Below are 11,919 nucleotides of genomic sequence, written 5' to 3' on the forward strand. Positions count from 1 at the left end.
GTATTCTATTCTTTAGTGCAGCAACAGAAGTCTCGCACATATTCAATAGTTGCAATTCGGGAATTTCATGGAAAAAAAAAAACTGTCTCGCAACTTGAAACTGCATATACAGAAAAAAAGGGGAGAGAGAGTAGAAAAGGTTTTCAGGGTAGCAGTACACAATCATGAATGGTATTGTTTCATTTTTTAAAGTGATGACCATGATCTTTTATTCTTCCAATTTATTTTTTAAATGGGAAAATTGAAAATATAAAATTCCCTGTATTGTCCTGGTTTTAAAGAAAATTTTCAAATTTCCCTTTATTTTCCCTGTTTTTTAAAATTCCCTGTGTTTTCCTGGCTTTCCAGGTTATCCCAATGGTGTGGCAACTCTAAATCAATATTTCTTCCAGACTACAAAATATGACCTAAGGTTAGGGGACAGCCCTTATATCCACTCCTGCATAAAAATTATTACTTTTTATGAGTGCATTCTATAAGAAAAATGCTTTTTTTATTAAGTTTTTTCTTTTAGCATATGATTTTCAGTTATAAATGTTGAAATTAAATATCGCTCTTCTCTTATATGCAAGATGCCAAATATAGGAATTTACACTATGAAATAAGTGATTTTCATCAAATGCAAGAATTTGATGAATAGGGTTACTATACTAGGTATATATTTTCAAAGCTATTCAGTTAACAAAAATTGAAGTCACAAACAAAAAAAAACTGCCAAATCTTTGCAATAATTCATAAAATTATAGTAATAACTGTAATCAACAAATCTTAGACATGAAGGCTCACTCAAACGGAATAATTTTTAGAGCTTTGCAACAGCTGCAGCTCTGGTAATGAAATGGCACATAAAATGCACAGAGAAAAATTTACCTCTATTTGCAGTCTCAGGTGAGGTTGTATAAGAAGAGATGGTTGTTTGTTCAAATTAAACCAGAGATGAGGCGAGATATACACAATTTTTTCATTTGGAAAATAATGTGAAGATGCCTTTTCATCCATGAAGCAACAAACTTGTGCAAATCTAATTAAATTTGGTGTATTTTCATTAGAAATCTTTTCCCGTTGCTGGTTTATAAATGGATCGGCAGGGCTTCTGGCTTTGGTTTTGATGGGTTCCAATATATTAATTTTAACCCAAGAACCATCAATCAAATGTAACTTTTTGGCCATACCACAAGATACAAAAACAGTATTGAGGGGATCCATATTCTTGTTCACTTTTACTATTTCCTTTTGAAAATGGATATTTAGTTTTGAAATAACTCGTATCTCAAATGAGCAAAGAAACTTTAAAGCATTTAAAGGTGCATAGGAAGGTGTTACAGTTGTAGTAGGAAGTCGAATGCCTAGAAAATTGCTACTGGTATAATTTATAAGACTCAATGCATATGTTCCTAAAGATATGGGATCAGTAGTATCAATCAAGGATTTTCCATCTTCCTCATTAATAATTGAAGACTCTCGTAAGTCAGCAACTACCAAACTACTATTTAAAGTGATAAGACCCTGGCGAAAAGGCTGGCAATCTAATATAACATAATCCTTGTAAGAGAATATTTTACTTGAATGCTTAGAAGGATCTACAAGCAATACATCATCTTGCCGACACAGAAATCGCTTGTTACAACATGCCACAACCAAGTCATTATGGCGCTTTAGATCTCTGAAATCTTTAAACCATGCATAACTTCCTGTAGTTTTAGCACCAAGTACAATTTTTTCCAATGGATGACAAAGGACAGATTTGAAATAACATACTTCACCATAGCTAAAGTTATAATGATTTATGAATTCTTCAGAAACATACACAAATATTTCATCTTCATTCAAAATTGCAGGTGTTTCCACAATCTGAATTTGAACAAAAAAGCATTCAAAAGGGTCATAAAGCACAGGATAACCCTTCATTAAAGCTCCAATGAATCCATTTTCATCCAATTGTGAGTTTTCTTGCGCTACTACAGAAATAAGTGCTTTATTCACACCCATATGTAAAGGGTGACTTATCTGTATATCAGATGGCACTTTTGATATTATGGCTTTGAATATTCTTTGCAACATGACTGAAATAAAAAAAGTTCCATTAATAATAATTATATATATAGACACACACATAAATTATAATTTGATCAGTCTTGGGTGAACATTTTCAGTTGAAATCTACTTTCCGGCTTACCCTCACAACAAAGATTGCACTATGGACTCCATACCTAATATAGCAATTCACACAAACTAACAAAAAGCTTTGTTTCCATTAGTGAATAATTTCCATTTTGGAAAAGGCTGGATCCAAGGAAATTGTATTCAAAAGTAGATTTCAACAAAATTTCTTAGTTCAAGTAATAAAGAAATTATGTGAAAGAATAGAATGTGAAACTATTTGAAAGATTTCTGAGATTAAAAATAGAACTTATTTGATGAAGTAATAATGTAAAATTTAAAAAAAAAATCATAAAAATTAGCTATTAACAATAATACATTTTGCTATGTTTCAGTAAAATAAACTGAAACAGTTTAAAACAACAGAAGAAAAAATGTTTTAATTATAAAAGTTTAACATTTTACAATATAAATATCAATCACCTCATTTAAATACTCTATGCCATGATTTTTAAGATCAACAAAATATCAGATTTCTTACTCAATGAATAATCTTTTAGATAATAGAAAGAGTAAGAGACATCTTTAAATAAAAGAATTATTAATGAAAATAGTTTCAATTACACATTTTAAAAGATGTAATAAAATAATAGAAAAAAATCATTACTTCCCCACATAATAATCTTGAATAAAGTAATTTTTCATAAGAAAGAAAAATTTTAATTTTAGATAACCTAATGGTTAAGGATTGAATTATGAATTACTGAGGAGGAAGTTTTAAAAAAATCAGTTTAGATCTGTTAAACATACTAGGTTTCCCTCTTTCTGCTAGATGAACTTTAGCCACTGTGCAGAAACTTATGGTCAGAAAACAACCTGTTTAAATTAATATAATATATAAAAACCAGAAAAACTGCTACCAAAATATTATTCCTAATACAGCTAGAAATTTAGATTGAAATTAAAACTATCTCTTTTCATGTTTATTGAAATTAAGCTCATAATTCGATTTCCAGATTTTGACTTAATCATTAATCAGCACCAGAAGTAATCAATCTATCCTGCTCCTTAATCATTGTTTATATATAACTGAATGAAAAATGCCTAAAGAACTTTCACCTTGGAAATAGAATAATGAATAGACATCACTCAGTTTTTTATTTAATGCAACATTGCTTAAATTAGTGTTAAAACTTTTTAACAAATTATCAACTCTAATTTTATAAGCACATTAATAATTTATATTTTTATCAATCAATATTGATAGAAAGTATTGAAAATTTGAAAATATGTCATGGGCTGAAAAACAGTCTCCTAGTTTTTGAAGATCTGCCTTGTAACTAGAAATTATCCATTACCTAGTATCTAATTTTGCTCACTTAAAGCAAATAATAAATGACAAAATTCAATTATCTAAGTAATCTCTAGTATGCAAGACACACTTAGCCACACAAGAAAAAATTTATTCTTGAAAGGTAAATGCTAATAAAAATTGCATTATAAGTTTTAATAACATAGGATATTTTTTTAAAAAAAAAAAAGTAATTAATAGAAAATTGTTGTTTCGAATTGTCAGAAAATAAGAGTAAATTATCAGAAAGGAACTGAATAAGGCTTAATAAATCATATTTGTTATTTGAACAAGTATCATGAAAAAACATAGGAGCAAGAACCATAGGAAAAACACAAAGATTATTATACAATTAATTTACTTTTGAAGACCTTTATAATTATTCTAGAACATTTTTATATAGTATCAAGGTTACTATTTTGCAATCTCAGTTTCAGATGCATTTAATTCAATAAAACTATTTTAAATCAGATAGAAAAAACTTTGTAATCAAATTTCAGCAATGCTACATTGATCATACTCATAATTCAAGAAGTGTAAATATCTTTACAGTGAAAGAAATGTAAAGTCATTTCAAAATCAAAAAAGTATATCATAATAAATTAATTACAAAATATCAAAAAGAGATTTCTGTTCTAATTTAAAAACTAAGACTCGTAAAAAAAATGATATGCTAAACTAACTCATGTAATTCTTACAAATTTATTCCACATTAATGAATATTTATAACACTTCATAATAAATTTATACAGTGAACTTCAGGGAATGTAATTCCTATAGACAGTGATATTGGTATACCATCAAAATGTATAAATGTAGAGTACACAATACAAAATTAGTAAAACCCTGTTATAACAGTCATATTTTACTGTATTATTAAGTGCAGCACACATTAAAAATAAGCATGACTCTCATGTCAGAAACAAGAAAACAATTCAATAACGTTTCTGCAAGGTAAAATAATTTGTGTTATGCCGCTTTTGTGGTTTCGTCAAAAATGTCGGCAATTAATTGATAATAAGTCAATTAATTGATTTTAGGAAAATAATCGTGACAAGTAAGAGAGAATGCGCAAATCAAATGCTACATTAGCTATTAAATTTAATGCTACTTAACACATCACAGCAAATAAATAAGCAAACATTAAGAAAATTATTAGACTCATCTGAAATTAATATTATGACAAAAAAAAAACTCCTCTTTAACTATAATACGTACTTGATAAATACTAAAATAATAAATAAAAATAAACAATTTGGAATATTGCTAATAATTATTGATCAATCTTGAAGGAAAGAAAAATAACTTTTCTCCAAAATTTAGTATAATAAAGGATATCCACTTAATATAATAAGGAATAAAAATAAAAAAATTTTGAAAGTACTCGTGACAATTAAGCATAAAATCAAATCTATTTTGTTTCATTTTCAACGTTGCCAATTTTTTTCTTTAATTTCTTTTGATTAAAACAAGTCGGCTGCATCAGTATTAACAGTGATAATTTCAAACTTTTTCTAACCATATATTTTTTCAGATCATATATTATAAACAAAAGCGGTGCAGCAGCCTATTGTTAGACTATTGATACAATGTAGAAATTTTAAGCACAATGGAAATCATGCGGTATACAGACCGAAAACGTGAAGAAACTAGAGATGCATAATCCACGATTTTTTGAATAACAAATAATATTGATATTGTTATTTTTAAATATGCGTTCCAAATATCTGTTATTTCAATCACATTATTAATTAAAAATTATTACTTAATATTAAATATAAAATTTATTAATTGTAATTAATACTTAATTTACTAATTTAATTAACGTGTGATTGAATTAATTTATCTGTTTCAGCTTACTTCTTAAATTTTATTTTTTTTCTCAAAACTATTTATTTAATTTATTTATCAGAGTGAACCATTTTCTGGAAGAGATGAGTTAAAAATATGTCATTTCTTTAAAATGTTTACTTTAGTCCTATATTCTACCAATAGATGGCGCCAGCAGTAAACAGAGTACATGTAATCAAAGTCAATCATGTCACGAGCAATAAAAAATGATCTGTATGGAATAGTGCATCATCAAATACGAATATCGGTGACTTCGCACTTTCCGGTGAAATCACCGCTGCGATAAATTTCAGTGATATGCAATTCAATGATACGATATGATAATTCCAATAACCGGTCTGTTCACTTTTCAATCCAATCACAGATTTCTTTCGAGAGCTTCCATTGGACAGATCGTATCGATTGTTACTTTCCAGTGAAGTCACCGCTCCGGCAAATTTCAGTGATATCGTATCGATTGTTACTTTCTATCGTGATCCAAAACATGTAATCGAAATATCATCAGTAAGATCAAGGATTCACACCCCAAGGATATCAAGGATTTGAATCACACCCCTCTTTGAAAAGAATTGATCACTTGTATTTGTGACTTTTTGATACTGGTTACGTAATAACCGCTCTGAAAATATTTCTTAAGGATCATGTGCCAAAAACCTTGAATTTTGAAGAAAATCTATTCAGAGAAAGTCTATCTGTCCGATAGCAAATTTTTCTAACAAAACATAAGAAATTTGTTTGATAAAATTTATTACACAGGTTTAGTACCAAAAATGTAAATCTTATTCAAATCTGAAGTCACATTCGTCAAGAAGATGAGCGTCTGTTGATCTGTGTTTTTGCATGCAAATAAACGCAATAATACAAAAATTTAACAATTTAAGTACATAAAATTTGATTTAAATTGTCAACTAAATCGATCAAAAAGTTGACAGTGGTTTCTAGTTTTGAATGCATTCAGATGCAATAACTTAAATGAATGAAATTTGGTGTGTGATCTTATGATTACATATTGTAATTCTATTTCAAACTTTAATCCCTATAAGTCGTCCGAAACACACATTCGATTTTCTGATACTTATCAAGCGTTTCCAAACATTTTTTCCTCCTCGAGAAGTTAAAAAACCACAATCTCTGGTATTCTTTTATAATTCCATGATCCAATTGCCACGGATTATATTAACCCTTAACTTGGGACGTGGGGTCTGTGAGGTTACCCCTGAGGTTTTCGGTCACTTCTATTCTATTTTTAGTTCAATTGAATGGATTTACCCTATAACTTCCTGTTTTGTGACCTTCAATACACGTGCACTTTTTCAACCGATTTCAGCGGATGCTTTTTTAAATAAATCAGTTATTTCTTTAAGCGTGGTCTCTAAGACCGCACCTACCTGTTAGTGTCCCAGTGATAAACAAGGCTTAGCAGATGGCACTAAAACTTGGGCCCCGAAATATCATCCAATTTACTGATCCTATTATGAAGCAGCGCTCCAGACACTTTTAAATGAAGCAGAAAGTGATTTTAGTGAAAAGGATAATTGTACAGAAGAGTTTTTCGATGAAAGTTCGCATTCAACTGATTCTGATATGTATGCTCAAACATAATTAATTTTTCTAGTGATAATGTATTTCGAAAAATTTATAAAATATATTAATATACCAAGAGATATATATACAGAATTTATAGGTTGATTTTTATACTAGTTCTTAACCTGTATGTTTAAAATGCCCTAGAAAACCGTACTATGAAAGTCACACAAGCCGATAAAAAAAAAGGCACGTTTTACCCATTGTCATTTTTTTTTCATATAATTGTTGAATTTTACATTATATTGTCTTCTATATAGCTTCATATACTGCACAAATAAATATGATTTAAAAATTAAAAAGTAATATTTTTTTTCAAGAATATTATTTATTGTAACATGTAATTTGAGAAGAAAATGTATGTTCCAACTCATTTACTTTTTTCAATGATAAAATATTTTGAAAAATTTCTAAAACATATCTATATATCAGGAAAAATATCTACAAAATATATTGGCAGTTTTTCATACTAATACATTTATTAGAAAATTTAATTTCAGTGTAAATGAAATGCGGTCTTGTAGACCGCACCCCCCAGTTAAGTTCTAAAATTTCATCTCCCCAGTTAAGGGTTAATATCTTAAAAATATGCTCACAACTTTGAAACAAAAGCAAGAATTAAAACAGGGGATTCACGATCACAATACATTGTGTACGAGAAAAAACACGACTAGAGAAAGTAGTTGTAAAGAGAGGGTATGGTATAGTATGGTGTAGTTAAGGTTTTCTGGCACAAGGTCCAATTTAGGACAAGCTGCGCCATCCACAAGGATATTTAAATAGTTCCATCATAAAAGTGTAAAATGTGTAAATAAAACAAGGATGCATTGTAAAACGTCAAAAGTTTAGAAGGTCTATGGTTTATAATGATTTGGCACAAGAATAGAAATAAAACTCAAATTTTAAATGCTATGAAAGAAATCAATGGCTTTTAAAAAGTTAAAAAGTTTTAAGTGAGGTTTCTCACCCACCAGGTCCTGTAAATTTAAAATAGGCGAATGAAAGTGAGTTAAACGATCAGAAGTAAAATTAGGACATTGAGTAAGAATATGTGCAATAGAATTGATCACTCCACAGTTCGTACAATGAAGAGCTCGTTCACCAAACAGCAAATGTCTATGCATATACCTTGTGTGTTCGATTCGTAGACGAATTAATTTTACATCTGAGCATCAGTGTGGTAAAACTGACAACATATTTATTTTTGGTTGAATACTAAATAATATATTTAGTATCATTAGGAAGTATTAAAAGAATTTTAGAAATGTGGATAACAAAAAGAGTAACGCTTAATACGCTATCCTGAGGAACACCCTCCATTTGAGTAAAAGAGTCAGATAATTCTGATCCAAAACGGACCTTAAAAACACGACAAGATAAAAAAATTTTAATAAAAGGCGGTAATTGACCACGAAACCCAAACTCATAGAGGGTTCGAAGTATCCCATAACGCCAAGTCTGGTCATACGCCTTTTCAATATCTATGAATATGGAAACCAAATGATTTCTCCGCACAAATGCATTACGGATTTCTGTCTCCAACTGTAGAATGTTGTCAAGGGTAGATCTACCTCTGCGAAATCCACTTTGATGTAAAGCTATACGGTTTTCCAATTCTAGTTCATGGATAAGCCGAAAATTGACCATTCTTTCAAATGTTTTGCCCAGACAGCTCGTAAGTGCCATAGGGTGAAAGTTTGAAGGGTCTGTTGGATCTTTCCCAGGTTTCAAAATTGGAATTATAATAGCTTCCTGCCATTGCGAAGGAAAAATCCCTTCATTCCAAATTCCATTATAGAGGCGGAGAATATTATTAAGTGATGGAACACTCAAATGGCGAAGCATATGGTAAGATATTCCATCGGGTCCCGGGCTGGTGTTATGAGATTTGGAAAGTGCCTTTTGCAGCTCACACATATCGAATTCAGAGTTATATGGGAGGGCATGTCGTACTTTAAAGTTAATTGGTTGTCTCGCAGCACAGTTCTTTAAACTTAGGAATGTAGGATTATAGCTGTCTGAGCTAGCCACTTTGGAAAATGTTTCAGCAATAATATTCGCTATATCTCTGGGTGATGAATAAGTACAGGAATTATTCTTTAAAACCGGAAATGTAAATTCTTGGTAAATACCGTTAGCAGCCTTTACTTTTTTCCATAAATGCTTACTAGATATATTAGATGTAATACGAGACACGTATCCAATCCAATATTCCCTCTGACTGCGTCTTCGAACTTTCCGGGCAAATGCCATTGCATACTTAAATGCAACGAGATTTTCTGTTGTTGGATGTCTTCTAAAAATATTCCATCGTTTACTTTGTGCCTTCTCTGCTTCACTGCAGGTATTATTCCACAAAGGTTTGGAGAACTTACGAGGTCTGGTAGAACTTTTTGGAATTGCATTATCAGCGGCATATAATATAATTTCAATTATTTGTGTAACGGCCTCAGAGATATCCAAACAATTAACCATTGCTTCAGTGATTGTGGCCAACTGCTAAAAGCTGTCCCAATCTGCCCGTTGGAATAAGTAGACAGATGGTCATTGTGCCATCCTAACACTATCAGCAAGAGCAATCAAAATTGGAAAGTGGTCACTATTGAGAAGATCTCTTCCAACTGAAAAATTTAAAAGTGGGAATAGTATTGGAGAACATACAGCAAGGTCGAATGAATCAAATGAACGAGTGGGTTCGTGAAAATATGTCTTTTCATCACTATTTAACAGGCAGAGATTATGATCAGATATCAACTGCTCAATTTGCTGGCCAAGGGAGTTAGTGTCTTCATTTCCCCATAGGATGCTATGTCCGTTAAAATCACCGAGCAATATGAAGGGAATAGGAAGTTGATCTACTAAAGAGTTTAAATCTTCTTGTAAAATCACCTCATGTAGAGGGAGGTATACACAGCAAACTGTTATAAGTGTCTTTATGTGGACTTGAATAGCAACAGCCTGCAAATTGGTATGAAGGATAATTGGTGTGCTGGTGTAGAAGTTGGAAGTGAAAATGCGGACACCTCCTGAAACACTAGCATGTAAAGAGAGCGGATGAGTGATTTCTAATCACAAGGTTACCGAAAGGAGATCCAACCATTCACAGACGTTTTTTGTCAAACTCATTATGATTCCCGCCGAATTCTGTGGAAAGCCACGTTCAGCATTCCAGAATATTCAGAAATCGATAAAGGCTGTTTTCTGTATGTTAATACGAATAATCGATGATAATCAAAAATTTGGCATTCAACTAACATGTAAATACCCGATAGCGAAGATAACACTATCGAGGGGGGAAAAAAAAGAGCCACTCAACTTTATTCTTCTTTTTTCACCCATCTAAATCATCATATATATAAAAAAATGAAGACAGCATTTTAAAGCTAATATAAAAACGTATATCAAAGATGAGTGCCTAAAATGTTCATAGAAATTGTGCACATATTTAAAATTGTACAAACTCTGAAATTTCCTACTGCAACACCCTCTTTTACTTTCTCGTATACATAGTATAGAGAAAGTACAGTAATCGCCAAAAAATTCGAACTCGTGATTTTGAGAATCTCCGTATTTTAAACATCCATGAGTTAGAGAAACCCATATTTGGAAAATGTCCATCTGTATGTAACAAAATTAACTCAAAAACGCTTTAAGGTAGACGTGTGAAATTCGGTAAAAGATTTTTACACCAAATTTGCAGATTCTTATCAAATTTTAAGCAAACTCTGATCAGAGGAAGTTCGGCCTTCCGGTTGTTCGAATATAAGTTAACACGATAATTACAAAACAAAGAGAGCTGGACAGATAAGATTCGGTACACAGATTTAACACCTATAGTGAAGACACCCAGCAAATTCTGAGCCAAATGCAACTATAGGGTGACTGTTTGTCGGTCTGTACTTTCAGAAACAAGTAAATGCGATAATTCTAAAACGAAATGACTTAAATATATCTAATTTGGTTTGTGATTTCAGGTGTCTTTTGTGTTAAATTTTTGTGAGGTTAGGTTGCGAAAAATACGTCTAAAGCACAAATTCAATTTCGGGAATATTATAAACTTCATACAAGAGATTAAACTTGCCAAGGATGACACGATGGATTCAGTAAAAATGATAAATTCATGCTGAAAGTTAATATTTCATAACTATTGTACGCCAATGCCATGCAAGGCGTGCTCTGGCATGTCAAGTTTTATTAGAATGCATACGAGAACTTTTGGAGCTATTACTCCCACTAATATGATGTCATGAATAGATTTCGTATAGAAAAATTACCATTAGTATACGTTGTAGTTAATATACCATGATTATATTGAGAGATATTTAACATTATCTGTTTAGGGATATTTTTTTTTGTATATGTAGATGCGAAAAGTTTATATATTCTTTGGATATCAGTAGTATTTTTTTTTGTGTGTGTGTATGTGTGTAGCACCTTAAAAGTATCGATAAAATTCCAATCTACATATTAAAAATCGATTGCCATTTCATTCATGGTAAAATATTTACAGTGAAAATTTCTGAGGGAAATGTCATTCTTTTCAGAGATATATTTAATAACATTGAAAGTTGTACTTAAGCATTTGAGACTGAATCAACATTCCACTGAAAGTATCAAAATGGAAAATTTTGTAGCATGAGCAAAATAAATGGAATTGAATATGCTTTTTTATTATTTAAAAGAAATGTTAATTTTAATATTAATATTATTGGCTTACTGACAGAGGAGAGAGAAAGCCATATCACCGACTCTCCAACCGGCCCGAAGGCACAAGTATAAAAATGACTGAATGACGGGACCGCTTCAACAACAACACTGGCGGGAAACTGTAGTTGAGTTCTAAGGGCATCACCGGCCATTGTATAACCCTTCCCTAAGGAAGTACGTTCCGTCATCGATGGGAGGAGCCTTTTTTGTGTACCCACCAGGATGGCGAGAACCAACCACCATGCTGGAAGCTTCTCAACCTCATTTCGAGGTGCCTTCCGGGGAGTTAAATGGGAGAGGAAAGAATAACTGATTTATTCCTTTTG

General features: G+C 31.2%; 1 protein-coding gene across 2 annotated transcripts in view; it reads right to left on the reverse strand.

Annotated features, from left to right (window-relative positions):
• Positions 1 to 4,856, reverse strand: part of LOC129968617 (peroxisomal ATPase PEX6-like) — an 88,139-nt gene extending 83,283 nt beyond the window's left edge. The window contains exons 1-3 of one of the 2 annotated variants that reach the window (XM_056082694.1): positions 4,836 to 4,851; positions 2,911 to 2,976; positions 871 to 2,063 (exon numbers count right to left, since the gene is read on the reverse strand). In XM_056082694.1, coding sequence (XP_055938669.1) covers positions 871 to 2,061 — 1,191 coding nt within the window. In that variant the 5' untranslated portion in view covers positions 2,062 to 2,063; positions 2,911 to 2,976; positions 4,836 to 4,851. Of the gene's footprint in view, positions 1 to 870; positions 2,064 to 2,910; positions 2,977 to 4,669 lie in introns of both variants that reach the window. The other variant, XM_056082693.1, reaches the window with a different exon arrangement.
• Between the last annotated feature and the right edge of the window lie 7,063 nt (positions 4,857 to 11,919).

Source organism: Argiope bruennichi, chromosome 5, assembly GCF_947563725.1.
Source record: "Argiope bruennichi chromosome 5, qqArgBrue1.1, whole genome shotgun sequence".
Classification (NCBI taxonomy): domain Eukaryota; kingdom Metazoa; phylum Arthropoda; class Arachnida; order Araneae; family Araneidae; genus Argiope; species Argiope bruennichi.